The following is a 15255-nucleotide window of genomic DNA, read 5'->3' as shown; positions in this document are numbered from 1 at the left end:
CGGGGCCGTCCCGGGGGCTGAAGGCCCCTGAGGGGTACGGGCGGGACCGCCGGTGCCCGCGGGCCTCCGGTCCCCACAACAAACTTACGGCCCCGCGCAACAAGTTCCCGGGCAAGCCCCCACCGCTCTCACCTCAGCCATGATCGCTGGTATTCCCGGGAAAGGGTCACATCGCCGGGAAGCGCCGCCGGGTCCCGGTGGGAGCGGCGGGAGCGGCGGGGACGGGACCGGGAGCGGCGGGGCGGGAGGGGCGTGGCCACGTTACGCACGACGTCACCGCGCACCGCGGGAAGCGGACAGGGTGCGTGCGGCCGCTGTCAGTCAGCGGAGGCCACGCCCACCGCGCCTGTCAGTCAACGGGAGGACACGCCCCCTCGCATGTCACATAGCGCTGGCCCGACCTGTCAATCAGGGTGGCGGCCACGCCCCCTTCGCGTCACTCAGGCACATCGCATGTCACTTGGTACAGGCAGAGCGCCTGTGTAACTCAGGGAGCAGCCGCCATCTGTCAATCAAGGTCTAAGGCCACCTCCTTACATGTCAATCAAAGCGCAGCCCGCTCCCCACCGCCTGCCATTCAGCGCGCAGGCCACGCCCCCTCTTCTGTCACCGAGAGCACACGCTCCGCCTGTCACTCACACCGCAAGGCCACGCCCCCGCCCCGCCGCGGCCCCTCATGCCCTTATATGTCATTCGGCACAAGCCACGCCCCCTCACGTGTCACTCAAGCCACCGGCCGCGCCCCCTTTGATGTCATTCACTGCCCAGGCCACGCCCCGGCCAGCGCGGAGGCTCCCGCTCGCCGCGGCCCCTCACGGTCCCGGCGGTGCCCTCCGGCCCCGCCCGCCGCCGGCACCGGCTCCACAGCATCGCCCCGCGCCGCTCTCGCTCGCCGTGCCGGTGCCGCTGCCCCCCTCCCGCCCGGCCGCCGTACTCACGCGGGGAGCCGCAGAGGCGCGGGGGGTGTCTCATCGGCCGTGAGGCGAACAGGGGGTCCTCGGGGAACGGGGGCTCCTGCTGGGCGTGAGGCCCTTGGGTGACACAATAATAACTCTAGGTTAAACACAAAACCCGAAAAAACCACCCCAAATAAGCAGAGAAAAGATCCAAAACCAGTGGAAATTCACCGTGTCCTCCCTGCAGCCCCGGTGCCTCACCTGCCCGGCTCAGCGCTGTCCCCGGGCCGGCGCGGGGCAGCGCCCGGCGCGCCCGTCGGGCATCGCGGCTGCTGTCACAGCGAGGACACCGCGTCCCTGGGTTGTGTTAAACGCCTCGGCCGTGCCCCTGCAGAGCCGCGCGGCTCACGCACGCCCGGCGCCTCCGCCGAGGAGCCGCATCCCCAACCCTCACACGGTCCCTGCGGGCGGTGCCGAAAGAACCCGCGGGCGCGACTTTGCTGACTCAGGGGTGAACCCTCGAGCGAGGCGCTGCAGCCCCGCGGGAACGCCGAGCCGCCGGCGGGGCGGTGTCGCGGCGGGCGCGGGCAGCGCTGGTTCGGTGACACGGGGCGGGGGCGGGACCCGAACCGGGGCCCAGGGACGGCTCGGGGCTGCGGCCGCGAGCACAGCGCGGCCCGCGCACCGCGCAGCGACCAATCGGCGGCGTCCTTGCTGGCGGCCAATCGCCGCGCCGCGTCTTGGGCGGCGTTGTCATGGTAACGGTGCGACGCCATGACGAGCCCCGCCGGGCCGCGGCCTTCGCCGTGAGTGAGCGGCCGGATCGGGCCTAAACTTCAAAGTTATTGAAATCAAAAAGGCTTCAAAGCCTTTAAAATGCCTGGGAATAGAGGATAAATTATAATACATAATCAATTATAATATATCATTAGTTATAATTAATGAATGGAAAAATTTCCTTTATTATAAATGGATTGCGTCCCTTAAAATGCTGAGTAATATATAATAATTTAAAATATGTAATAAGTTATATGCTATAATAAAACATAATAATAAATTATGTTTAATAAACTACATAAATGTCCAAACCCCTAATTATAAATGGTTTACATCCCTTAAAATAATTGGCAAGATGTAATCAATTATAATATGCAATAAATTATATTCTATACTAAGGCATAATAAATGAATGGTAAAAAGCCTTTATTATAAATGGTTTACATTTTTAAATGAATGGGCAATATATAATGAATTGTAATATATAATAAATTATATTCTATAATAAATTATAAGGCATAAGAAGTTATAACAAATAAATAGTCAAAAGCCCTTATTATAAAGGGTCTAAATCCTTTACAATAATTGGTAATTAATTATTATTAATAATTATAATATATAATTATTATATATTAATTATATTATAATTAATTATTATATATATAATTATAATAAATGGCTGCACTTTTCTTATAAATGGTTTACATCCCTTAAAATAATTTGTGATATATAAGAAATTATAATGTCTAATACATTATACTTATATTCTATAATAAATCATAATATCTAATAAGTTATAATAAATAAAGGATAAAAAGCCTTTATTATAAAATAATATATAAAATATTTATATTATATTTATATATAAATATAAATATATTTTTATATAAAAATATATATAATATATATAATATATATAATATATAATATATATATTTATATAAAAATATATATTATATATGTAATATATATAATATATAATATATATTATATTTATATTAAATTTTTATAAATTTATATATTTATATTATTTTATATAATATATAAATATAATTATAAAATAATTGGTAATATATAATAAATTATAATATGTTATAAATTACATTCTGTAATAAGTCACAATACATAATGAGTTATGATAGATAAATAAATGATGAAAAATGCTTTATTTATTATATTATTACATTTATTATGAAGTGGTTTACTTGCCTTGACATAATTGGCAATGCAATCAATTATAATACATAAGAAACTGTAAGAATCCTTTACTATCAATGGTTAAAATCCTTTAAAATAATTGGTTACACATAATAAATAAATGTATAAGAAGCTGAAAAAATCCTTTAAAATAATTGGTTACATATAATAAATTGTATAAGGAGCTGTAAAAGTTCTTTAAAATAATTGGTTACACATAATAAATAAATGTATAAGGAGCTGAAAAAATCCTTTAAAATAATTGGTTCCATATAATAAATAAATGTATAAGAAGCTGAAAAAATTCTTTACAATAATTGGTTACATATAATAAATGATTATGTATAAGGAGCTGAAAAAATCCTTTAAAATAATTGGTTACATATAATAAATGATCATGTATAAGGAGCTGTAAGAATCCTTTAAAACAATTGGTTACATATAATAAATAAATGTATAAGAAGCTGAAAAAATCCTTTAAAATAATTGGTTACATACAATAAATGATAAGGTATGAGGAGCTGTAAAAATCCTTTAAAACAATTGGTTACATATAATAAATAAATGTATAAGGAGCTGTAAAAATCCTTTAAAATACTTGGTTACAAATAAAAAATGATAATGTATGAGGAGCTGTAAAAATCCTTTATTATAAATGGTTACATATAATAAATTGTATAAGGAGCTGTAAAAATCCTTTAAAACAACTGGTTACATAAATAAATGTATAAGAAGCTGAAAAAATTCTTTACAATAATTGGTTCCATATAATAAATGATCATGTAGAAGGAGCTGTAAAAATCCTTCATTATAGCTGGTTTACATCCTTTACAATAATTGGCAGCACGTAGCGCATTACAATAAATTGGGAGTGGTAATAAATAAACGGTGAAACCCTTTAGCTTCAGTTGGAGACTTTCTAAGTAGAACTTTGTAGAAATATTGCCATTTTTAGGAACACGAGGTGCCCTCCCAGGCACTGGCCCTGCAGCAGCCCCACGCCTGCTCTGCAGAGAGGCTGCGAGTGGGGTTAACAGTGACGTTCTAACCATGGCAGCCCTTTCTATTTGATGGCCCTTTCTCTTCAGCCATCCCATCCCGCTGTGTTTAGTGCAATCCTTCCCGCCAAGGCCCTGCCTGGGTGGGTTCTCCCGGTTTTTGAGGGTCCCTGTGGGTGATTCCAGGGCAGGAGCAGGAGTGGGATGTGCCCCCCTCCTCCGCCGAGGCAGCACCGGCACCAAGGCCCTGAATTCCCGGAGAACTTCCACGGCTTCCGAGGGAAAAGCCGCGCGCAGGGGGGTCCTGGTGGGCAGCCAGGGAGCTGTGCAGGTGAGATGATCCATGAGCACCCTTGGGAAAGGTGGGAAGAGGCCAGAATCCACCTGCAGGAAAACGGCACAACCCTGGCATGGCTGGCTTGGAGCTCAAAGCTCATCCCATTGCCATGGGCAGGGACAGCTCCCACCATCCCAGGGTGCTCCAGGCTGGCCTTGGACACTTCAGGGATCCAGGGGCAGCCAGAGCTTCACAATAATTAACACTTCTAAGCTGGAACTTATTTCAGCAGTAGCACCTCCATGTCTTCACCCAAACCCCCAAAGATTCCCGAAAGATACAACCTGGGAATCATTTAAACACCTCACTGACCTTCCTGCACTAAAGTATTTTAAATGCTGTCAATAAAAAAATGTGTAATTGTTCATCTTATTTATTTGGCTGCACTGTTAATTGGACTGGAATAGTCAGAATCAATAATTCACCCTTGGTGGTCATTATGGAATAAATGAGCTGGAAAAGCCACAGGGAGAAGCAGGACAAGTGGGTCTGGCAATGACAGGAATGGGGCTTTTCCCAAAGAATCCCAGCAAACTCCAGCTGGTCCCTGCAGGAAACCCCTTCCAAGTGCCCTCCCTGTTGCTTGGGTTGGGAACACAGGGAAATTATCCTGATTATTTAAATATTTCTTCAGGTTTTTGATGATGAAGGCAAGAACGTGACACCCCACCCCCTCTTCCAGCCAGACTCAAATACTGCTGTACCCAGGCAAGAAAAGCTTTCTTTTAAAGTATTTTATCTGTTTTAGTGATATTTATTAAGTGCAGCCAACCTTTTATGCAAAATTAAAAAATGCATCCATTAAAATAGCAAATTAAAATATTAAAAGTATCAGTTCTACTAACAAAATATTGTTAACATAATAAGAATTCTCTGTTTTAATATGATTTAAGGAAGTTACCTCTGTGTGATTATGTGCATCCATCTGCAAAAATTCTCTTCAACAAAAAACTTGGAGTTAAAACTCCTAAATTGTGTTTCACTACATACTTTGATTTACAAAATCCAGCACAGAGGGAAAAAAACAGTCAGTGGACTTTGGGCTGACAAACTCATTTAAGTATTGCACAGAGGGTAAATAATTATTGGTGTTTTAAATGAAAAGTCCTGAGCCACATCATTATCAAAATGCAAGAAATAATTGTAATTATTTATGATTTATGATTTATAATTACAATTGTAAATATTGATTTCTGGGATGAAGTGATTGCTGGTTTTGCCATGTTTCCCAGACTGGCTCTTCCAAAGGATAATCCCAGGGGCTGGGATATCAACCAGGAGCAAATATACATTTAAAATGACTTAAAAGTACAAAATATCTCTTGAAGATAAACACTTTTTTTAGTTTTTTTGGTGACAATTTCTGCTTGTTTCTTGTCCCTGAAGGACACATGGAAGCAGCACTTGGATATCGAACTTATTGACAACTGAGTTTGGTTTAGATGAACCAGAACCTCAACAAGACCCAACTTTGAGCTTGTCTGGTAAAGAACACACCAAATAATTATAAATTTAAACCGTTCTGGGATTTATGAGACCCTGAGCCAGCCCAGGGCCTTAGAGCCCTTAGAGAATTAATTTGTCTTCTTTTAATTTAGAGCAGAAAAGGTCTTGTTTGTTGCCCTGGTGTTTCAGGTGTAGAAGCAGCCCTGACAGAAGCAGAGCTGGAGCAGAGGGTGGATATTTACCTGTCAGAGACAGACACGCTCTGGATGTTGGATCTGCCAACTGCTGTGCTGTCCACGGAGGCAGAGGAAGCTGGGAGAGTTCTGTAAGTCAGCTGGCACCTGTTTCTCTGTGTGCAAAGCCTCTTGGATGAGACTCCATTTCTTACAGCTCCACATTCTTGATGAAATTCTTACTCCCTTCCACTGAAAAATGATGGCAGGTTAGGAAAATCCAGGGATGGAGGAGGGTGATAATTACATTTTCACCAAGACAGTAAGAAATGTCAAACTGCTGCATTGATTCTTGTGTGTAGCTTCTAATTATTTATTAATTAAGAAGAGTTAAACATAGCAGGCAGCTCCCCTGGGTCCTCCCTGAACTACCATAACTTTGGTGGAAATGCTGAAATGAAAAAGGAGAAGTTTCCTTTTTGTCTCTTGATGCTGTGCCTTTCCCTCCTGAGTGATGGGAGCTCTGAACTCTGCATTCCCCCAAAGTTCACAGGCAGCTGGAGTAGGGATTTTTGCTGGTTTTGGGTTCTGTTCTCCACAGACCATTCCTGTTTTAGAGCAGCATCACAAACATCAGAAAGAGCTGCTGAAATAACATCCAGCAATCCAAAAAGCTGGAAATTTAAGACATGGAAAAGCCTCTCCTGATCAACTCCTGGTTAAAGACACTGAGAATTCCAGGCAAATTTTTTCCAGGGAGTCAGCTCCCAGTGTTTCCTTTGTTTTCCAGGGAGAGGAATAAGATTTATGTGGAGATTTGCAAAGCTAAAATTGACAGTGAGTACTTTGAAGAAAAAATGGTGCAAACCATCTCTGGAGCTGCCAAAACCAAGGAGGTGCAATGTGAGACAATCACCGTGGCAGGGAAAGGTAAACCTGGGCAGGATACTGAGAAAAGGGATTTTTTACTTTCATCTCTAAGCAGGAGATGTTTCCTCGACTTCCACTTCCAGAGCTTTAAGTTCAGACAGGACAGTGTGGTTTGTGGTGGCCGTTTCTGCCCCTCCTAAATCTTGATTTTGGTGCTGGAACACTGAATCCATTGCAATAAAATCGTTATTAATGCTCCCAGAGAGCTGCTGTGCCCTGCCTGCCTCAGTGCTGTCCAGCTAATCCTCACCTCTTCCCTTGAAATAGCAAAGGACACAGTTCCCTTTCTGCCCCCTTGACTTTTCAGGTTTCTGTTTCTGTTGGCCACAATGCAAAGAAGAGAACCTGTGGCAGGAGATTTAAAACCTTGGGGAGCACAGGACACCTTGGCAGGCTCAGTGCAATTTTACGGGATGTACAACCTCAGTGCTCTAAAAACCATTGTAGAGGAATCTGTGAGTTGTGCACGGGGTGAGCTTTGCCTCACTGGGGGCATTTTTGTGTGTAAGAGACCAAAAAAATTATGGGCAAAGCTGTTCCAAACATTTTGTGTCTGTTAATGTATGTAAAACGAGGGAATAAACACCAAAAGTAGATAATAATCTGTTTTGAAAAGATATTTGCCACTTTTTTGCGTGCCTTGAGCATCAGCAGGGCTCATTCCAACCCCTGAGCACATCAAGGCTAGGTTTGGGTGAGAGCTGGCCCTGCTCAAGGGGAGCCACACCCCAAAAAACCCCTGATGGAGCTGCAGCAATCATACAACAGGAGGAGATGTAGAGAATTTTATCTGCTTTAATGATCTGTATTAAGCACGGGCAGGCAACCTTTTATATAAATTTGTAAAATAGGGCAATTAAAAGATGAAATGAAAATATTAAATCAAAACCATCAGTTCAAATACCAACATGTTTGGAACCAGAGCTGGTTCCAAAGCCCCCCAGCCCAGCAGTTGGGGTGTAGAGCACACAGCAAAGCTTTGCTGGGCTGTAGGACCAAAACAAAAGACCTGTGTGACGGGGAAATTCATTCCCAGGGATGATGGTGACTTCCTGGGACTTTGACAATTCACTGGATGCCTCAGAAACAGAACCTACAGAGACAGAAGAACCCACAGACACAGAAGAGAAGAGCAGCAAATCTCCCACAGCTGAAGAGCACGGTCAGGCTGTGGCTGTCCCTTCTGCCAGAGGTAACATTTTACATTGCTGCTCTGTTTTTATCCTCCTAAACAGGCACATCCCCGTGATTTGTGGGGAAAACTTCCAGTAAAACACGTTTGGCCTGCCTGGAACCTGCAAGAGAGTTTGCTAAAGAACCTTGGACAGGGTTGCACTTCTCTGTACATTGCCATCAGAAATTATCTTAAATGAAGATAAATACTCGGGGGTAAGGTTTGCTGGTACTCAAATAAGTAGAAGCAAAACACCAATTGTGAAAAATTCCAGAAGTATCTGAGCAATGAAAGAAAACAAAATTAAAGCAAGAAAAAATTCATAGTGAAAGTATTTTTTTGAATTCTCTGCTTTTTGCAGGTGGAGGAGAATTCTTATCCCTTGATTTTTCTGTGTGAAGTTTTACCATGTTCAAAGCATTTATATCCCATTTATCTCTTATGAGGCAGCACGGGCCTGTTGGACCCTATGATCCTTATGGATCCATTCCACCCTGGAATATCCCATGATTCTGTGATTCAACTTCTTCCATAATCATTCCAGAAAGTGCTGTTCCTGCCAGGAGCCACGAGGGGAGAGAATGCCTTTCAGAAGCCATCTTAACATCAGAAAAGCTGAAGCAGGATTTAGTTGTCATGGAGAGGATTCTCATGGAGAATATTTTTCAGCCCAAACTTGCAGTTTATCGGCAGATTCCTGTCCTTATAGGTTTGTTCCTTGCTCAGTGCCCTCTTTCCAGCCATAAATTCCTCACTTTCCACAGAAATGCCTCACTTTTTGCTGGGTAGCTAAACCCACTCGTTAAACACCTGCAGCAGACCTGGCACGCTCCAGCCCAATCCAGCTGTCTGCTCTGTCCCCAGCCACTTTTAGTCACAGTTTTAGAACTTAGGATGTCTTAACTCCTCAAATCTTCATTTCTTTTATTTTCCCCTGCAAAATATTTGCTGAAAAGGCAAATTTTTCTTCTGGTGTGAATGTCTGGAGTGGGATAAGTGAAATGTTTCTACTCAGACTCTACCACATCTGTGCATTTTAGAACCTGATGTTACCTCAGACACTGACAGGGAAGAAGGTGAAGAGGAAGAGGATGAGGAGGAAAAGAAGGATGAGAAAAAGCAAGAGGAAACATCCTTTAAATCATCAGCTTTGTCAGATGTAAATCAAAGCCCAGCAGAAGCTGCAGCTCCCAGCCTGGAGCAGCTGTGGTCATACAGGTGTGATTTAACCAGTGGTCACAGCGTGAGCAGCATGGCTTGGAACAAAGTGAACCCTGTGAGTTAAAAAATCCTTCCTGAGCTGGTCCCAAACTGGGACAAGCAATTGGTGGTGGGAATAAACTCCTGACTGAGGTGTGCTTTGCTGGGAGGGATCTCAGAGAGATGCATCCAACCCCTCACTCTTGCTGCCTTAATCTACAGGTTGCACTAGGCTTTCCCTGCACATGGATCACCACGGCTTTAATTGGCTCAGAATTTCATTGATTGCTCCAGTTTGCCCTGAACAGCAATGTTAATAGACTTAGTCTGGTCTAGAATTGAAATTTAACCCCTGCTGCTAAACTTTATTATCACTGAGGGAGTTTATTTCTGATAGTTTAGACATCACATCTTTGTCTCTAACAGTAACCTCCCGAAAAAGCAGCATTCCTCAAAAGAAGATGCACAATAACAGCACAGAAGCCAAAACTTCTTTAATCTGGTCATGTAAAGCTCAGTTTTCCCAACAGAACTCACTTATGGCCGAACAAAAATAATGAATGGAAGAAAGGTAAAAGGCAGCTGAGGATGAGAAACAGGAACCCAGTGAGGGAAAAAAAGAAAATAAAGACCATTTCATACTTTTAGTACACCAGATCTCCAGATATTAAAAAGTTTAGACACATTTAGAGACTTCAGTTTGAGAACACGGGGCAAGCAAACAGCTCCTTTTAAAGTGTGAGCTTCACAAACTACTTGTTGAGTACAGGGAAAGAAAAATTAATGGAGCTGAAGGCTAAAGACTTGCTGCTGGTTTTTACTTCTGCCTGTGGAAAGCAATGAAGGGAATTCACTGGACTGTGGAAAGCTAAAAGCCAGGAGTTTGAGGTGCTCTCTGAAGCTCCTTTTACAGCCAACCTTGAGAGAGAAAACCAGAAGCATTCTTATGTACTCCATTAAATAATGCACATTAGAATATGGTTATAGAACAACGTGTATCCTGTTGCTTTATATCCTGTGTGATTCTCCCTGCATAGGACAGGAGCTTTGTTACTCCAGACTTTGCCTTGAGAGCTGCTGTTAACACAGAGGTGCCTGTGGAAATGTCCTGCTGAGCTTCGAGTTGAACTGAGATATTCCTGTTGCTCTGTGCTTGCAGGATCTCTTAGCAGTTGGTTACAGAGAGTTTGTTTCTCAGGATCAGAAGGGAGGCCTGGCTTGCTGTTGGTCACTGAAGAACCCCATGGTAACGAGCCCCTTTGTTTGCTTTTTCTGCAATGTGCTTTTCTCTGCACAATTTCTGCTTTGTTTCCCTTTTAACTGCAATTATCTACTCTAACTTCTCACAACGCGGTCAAAAAGAGAGGAAAATTTATAGATGTAACATTTACACCTCTGCAGATCCATCTGAAAAGGGATCCTTTTAAAACCGGCCATTAAAAAAATATTTGGAAATCTTAGTTACAAAGTGTCCCAGTAAAAAAACTCTGATTGCCATAAATGACAACACTTCAGTTTGATTTCTTCTACAAACTTCTCTTGGCTAAAACTGTATTAGACTAATTTAAACCAGGCAGAGTCAAATTTCTGATGTATCTTTACCACATCAAATACTCTCATGATTCCCTGCTGTCACCATAGACATTTTTAGGTATTTAGTTTGGAGCAGTAGCCTCACCTACTTTCCAGTGTCATATTTCTGCACAATCTTTTTCCTAATTTTGTCAGTTGCAGCAAGAAATACAAGGAGCCAGTCAGAATAGAGAATAATTTCGGGTCGCTGTGGCCACCACCACTTGAGTTTTCCAGCAGAAATTTAGTGCCCAGTGTTAAGAAAAGAGAGGTGAATAATAACCCAACTCACAACATGGTTGTATTTCTCTCCTGGGCAGTGGCCAGAGCGCATTTTCCGCTGCGAGCACGGTGTTACTGCTGTGGATTTTTCCCTGGCAAGCCCAAATCTCTTGGCAGTTGGGATGGCCAATGGACACGTGGCCATCTACGACGTCCGGAGCCGGAACGCCGCCGCGCTGCTGGACAGCAGGTCAGGCTGGGAGCTCCCACCTCCTCCCACCTGGGGCACCTCTGAGCGAGCAAACCTGGGAAAGGGGCAACAAAGGAGTCCCATTCCCTCAGTTTTTTAAGGAATTGCAGCAAGTTACCCCACCTATCATTTCTACTCCATGTCCTAACTAGGACAATCCAACCCTGGACAACAAATCCTTACAGGAGACCAGTGGTAGCTTTTGGTGCTTTCTCTCTGATCCCTCTTGCCAAAAATGGAAAGAACATCAGAATAAGTGAGGGGTGAGCAGGAATTAAGAAGAAAATGAGAGAGGGGATGGGAGGGTGATGAGGGAAACACTTGCCCTAAGGGCAGCTCCCAGGTCTCAGGAACTCTCCTGCAAGGTGCAGACTGATTTCATGGTGCAGGTGTTACTGAAAGGTGGCAGCACATAAACCAGTGCCCTGAAACTGATTATCAAACATGTTTAATAAAGGAGACATTTTCCTGGAGAAAACAATCAATGCTCAGACCATTTTTTAAAAGAAAAGCTAAACACTTCTGTCCTAAGACTTAACGCTCATTACAAAGTGGAAGCTTAATTATTTTTGAAATATATTGCCTTGTCTTTGCTCATATATGATTTACCACATGCATTTTTTTTTTGTCCCAGTGCATCCCTAAATAAACACACAGGTCCTGTGTGGCAGCTGAGGTGGGTGGAACAGGACAGAGGTGCGACAGGAGGTGACAAGAAAGAGAGACTGATGTGTATCTCGGGAGATGGGCGAATGACCCAGTGGTTCATACAGCAAAGGCTGGATTGCTTTGGTGAGCACCTGAAACTGCTCTCTTTGATTTCAGCTGACATTCTTCACACCAGTTATCCAACAAAACATTTAAGAGCTGCTGGGCACTGCAAAGCAGCACGAGTTCCTCACACCTGTTTGACACAACCTTTGCTCTTTGCACAGATGTGATGACAATCAAGCGAACACAAAGCAGGAAGAAAAAATTACCAGGTGAGAGAGAAAGGAAAAGTGAAGCTCCCATATCTCAACAGGCAGCTGGAATGTGCTTCGACTTCCACCCAGAGGTAGGCTCAGAAAGCCCATCCTGGCTGAAGTATTACCCAGGATAACTGCAGCAGAGGAGGGATGCTCAGCTGGAGCTGCTTTAATGGGAACTAGCCAGGGACTTGGCACTGGCATTTAAAGCATATTAATTTTGAAATAAATTGCTTCCTAGCTACTAAGAGCTACCCCAGCTGGGTGAAATGGTAGAACAAGCCCTGTCCTCCCAGCCATGCTACATTTCCTTGGACGGGCCCTGGGGCACATTCCCCTCTGTGTGTTGGCCAAGGCTGGGAGAATTTGTTCAACACCTCCCACGTCCAGGACTCAGCTGTGCTTCTCTTCATCCAGCTGAGTATTTCCTCCACAGAGCACTCAAAGAATACATGTGTTTTCCACATGGATTGCTGAAAATCCAAGATTTTTCAGGAGTCAAAAGCTCCAGCATAAACTGTGCATTGACGGAGAACACACCCAGCAAATGTCCAACGTTGTGGGCCCCTTTATCCCCCCCACACAGGAGCTCCTCCTTGGCTCTGCAGAGCACTGGCTCTGAACTCATCCAGCCCTGGCTGATTTCTGCATGAGTGATAAATTCATCCAGCCTAAGCTCCTTTTCCCTTTCTTTCAGGACACTGATATTTTTCTTGCTGGAACAGAAGAGGGCCACATCCACCTGTGCTCCTGCTCAGGCCAGGAGCAGATTCTGGGGACATACAGGGGCCATAAGGTGAGTGATACACTGTAAACAAGGACAGCAGGAACTGTTCAATTCAGTTCAAAAATGTAACAGTTTCTTTGCTTATATTTCGTAAATATATGTGCAACAACAGAAACCTAAACTTCTTCTCTTATATTAGGAATGAATTCCCACAGCATAAAGTATCACAGTCTTACAGGATTACTTTCTACACTAAAAGGATTTTTTCAAATAACTCACTAAAACTGGTACTATAAACTGGTTTAAATCTTGAGTTCTGGTTTTATTTTAAGACAGCAATCAGAAATCTGATTGGCCTGTACAGTTAAATAATCTTATCTCTGGGTAGCTCTAGAATAGATTCTGTAGCTCTACAGCAACACCAAGTTCTGTTTTGTTTCTCTCCCAGCAGGGTCCCGTGTACAAAGTTGCCTGGAATCCCTCAAGCACGGACATGTTCCTCAGCTGCTCTGCAGACTGGAGTATCCTTTTATGGCACCGGGATTCCCACACCCCTCTTTTAACTTTCACTTCTGTCACAGCTTTTGTTCATGACATCAAGTGGGCTCCAAAATCAGCCCTCATCTTCGCAGCAGTGAATGAAAGGAGGGTGGAGATTTGGGATCTGAGTGTCAGCATGTGAGTAATGACTTTTCTCAAAGAAGATTCTGAAATTTAATTGGCACACATTGTTTCCTCATCAGTGTTTTTATCAGATCATTACAGCTCCGAACTTTGCTTGCTCAAACTACTGCAGTTTGAAATACTCATTGTGTAAAAGGAAATGGTAGCTCCCAGAGATTTGGGGTTAGAAGAGGAGCTGGATGCCTCATGGAGCTGATAAACTGCCCTTTTCCTGCAGAAACCATGGCAGAGCTAGAAGGAAAAATAACAAAACTGAGCTGCTTTTATAAAGATTGGATGGTCTGAAGTTGAGATGACTCAAGTTACCTGTGGGCTTGTCCAGCTGGTCTGGATTTTGTGTTACTGACTGTGTGAAGCCCTGGTGGATCCAAAGCCCTGCCACATAATGCAAATTATTCATATAATGAAAATATTAACCACCACTCTCCAGGTTAGGACAGATTTTAAGCAAGCAGGATATCTTAGTTAACAGCAGCTGGGATTTTTGTTCTGGCAGAGCCCAAACCAAACACTGCCTCACTTCCCGGTTTTTGAGATAATCTAGAAGACAGAAAGTGAGATGTGCAGCTTTTCAGCTGGTAAATGCATGGTACCTGTTAATTCTTGGGTTGCAGCTTCAACCCCGTGCTCTCCTGTGCTGCCAGCCCCGAAGGGAATCTCAGCTCCATCCTCTTTGCCAAGAACGCCGAGTGCCTGCTGCTGGGGGACAGCTGTGGGCAGGTGGGAGTGTGGCAGCTGCACAACCTGGCTGCTCCCAGCACCAAGGTACGGCTGTGCTGAGGGCCAGGGCTGCCCGGGGCCGCATTCCTCAGCAAGGCAATTCTGGGAAACACCCAACTAGGGAACACCAGAATAGGTGGGATCACAATTCCAGCACCAGGCTAAAACTGAGGTGGGTCCTCTGCTGCCACACCACTGGAAATTCATTGCCTTTTTAAACAAGATACATGTTTGCATGCTGCCAAATAGGACAGCACAAATGCAACCCAACCTGGCCTGCCAAAAAGTGGTGTTTTCCAGGACAGGTGAGCACAGCATTAACAGAATTCCGAGGAAGAACCGGCTCCTCTTCCTCTTGTTTTCCAGGTTGGTTCCTTGCGTGACATTGTGTCTCCTGCTGGAGCTGTTTAACAGTAGCTGATATCCCTTCTCCTTTGGGAAACAGCAGGAAAGACTTGCTGTAGTATGAACATAAACTGGTTATCCTTTTTTAATCATTAAAATTTCTCTTTGAAGCACACTGCTTAGAAACTTCTTTCAAATGCCCTAAATTTCCTCCTGAAGTCCCCTCATTGCACTATCAGTGCTCATACATGGATGGCCTTCTCTGCAATTCTGATCATGGAAAGGTCTCGGCTATCTTTCCTCTTGGGGCCTTTATCCCTTTCTGGTTTTCCCCCAAGGTCTTTTCTCCCCGGGTTGGAAGCAGGCAGCATTTGGCTGTCTAGGCTGGCTTTTTCTGGGGGCAGAGCAGAAGAAACAGAAAAAAACCACCCAGCTGGAGAATTTTCAGGAACTTCCTGCCCACAGGAAATAGGGAGCATCTCCAGAGGAGCGATTAAGCACAAGTTGTAGCCCTGCTGCTGAGCACATCACGTATGGAAACGTGTATTTTATAGATGCAGAACATCCAGCCTCTCTCATTATCCTGACAATAAACACCCAACACTCAAACACATCACTGAATTAAGGATCATTTGTGAT

At 44.1% G+C, this 15255-nt stretch overlaps 2 protein-coding genes across 4 annotated transcripts in view; one reads left to right on the top strand and one right to left on the bottom strand.

Moving 5' to 3' along the window:
• MIER1 (MIER1 transcriptional regulator) overlaps nucleotides 1-1510 on the bottom strand; it is a 32090-nt gene extending 30580 nt beyond the window's left edge. Inside the window, exons 1-2 of one of the 2 annotated variants that reach the window (XM_042030950.1) lie at nucleotides 1158-1510; nucleotides 939-1031 (exon numbers count right to left, since the gene is read on the bottom strand). Coding sequence is in view for 1 of the 2 variants with exons in the window: in XM_042030949.1 (XP_041886883.1) it covers nucleotides 133-141 (9 nt within the window). In the remaining variant the exon portion in view is untranslated. Of the gene's footprint in view, nucleotides 1-132; nucleotides 263-938; nucleotides 1032-1157 lie in introns of those variants that run through there. The other variant, XM_042030949.1, reaches the window with a different exon arrangement.
• Nucleotides 1511-1577: 67 nt separating this feature from the next.
• DNAI4 (dynein axonemal intermediate chain 4) lies at nucleotides 1578-14791 on the top strand. 2 transcript variants are annotated; one of them, XM_042030948.1, is made up of 17 exons: nucleotides 1578-1702; nucleotides 4055-4199; nucleotides 4840-4913; nucleotides 5592-5689; nucleotides 5847-5976; nucleotides 6615-6754; nucleotides 7791-7946; nucleotides 8473-8637; nucleotides 8969-9204; nucleotides 10288-10374; nucleotides 11021-11172; nucleotides 11807-11964; nucleotides 12108-12229; nucleotides 12838-12936; nucleotides 13316-13545; nucleotides 14166-14316; nucleotides 14638-14791. In XM_042030948.1, exons 1-17 carry the CDS (start codon nucleotides 1671-1673, stop codon nucleotides 14680-14682), a joined length of 2220 nt encoding a protein of 739 aa, XP_041886882.1. In that variant the 5' UTR covers nucleotides 1578-1670; the 3' UTR covers nucleotides 14683-14791. The 2 variants fall into 2 exon arrangements, with proteins under 2 accessions (XP_041886882.1, XP_041886881.1); XM_042030947.1 differs by having other exon boundaries at nucleotides 1579-1702; nucleotides 5841-5976.
• The last annotated feature ends 464 nt before the right edge of the window (nucleotides 14792-15255 follow it).

Source organism: Corvus kubaryi, unplaced genomic scaffold (assembly GCF_017639235.1).
Source record: "Corvus kubaryi isolate FWS band 111438036 unplaced genomic scaffold, C.kubaryi_AGA036_p1.0 37334, whole genome shotgun sequence".
NCBI lineage: Eukaryota > Metazoa > Chordata > Aves > Passeriformes > Corvidae > Corvus > Corvus kubaryi.
The sequence above is the reverse complement of the archived record's forward strand: the minus strand, read 5'-3'. Positions and strand labels throughout refer to the sequence as shown.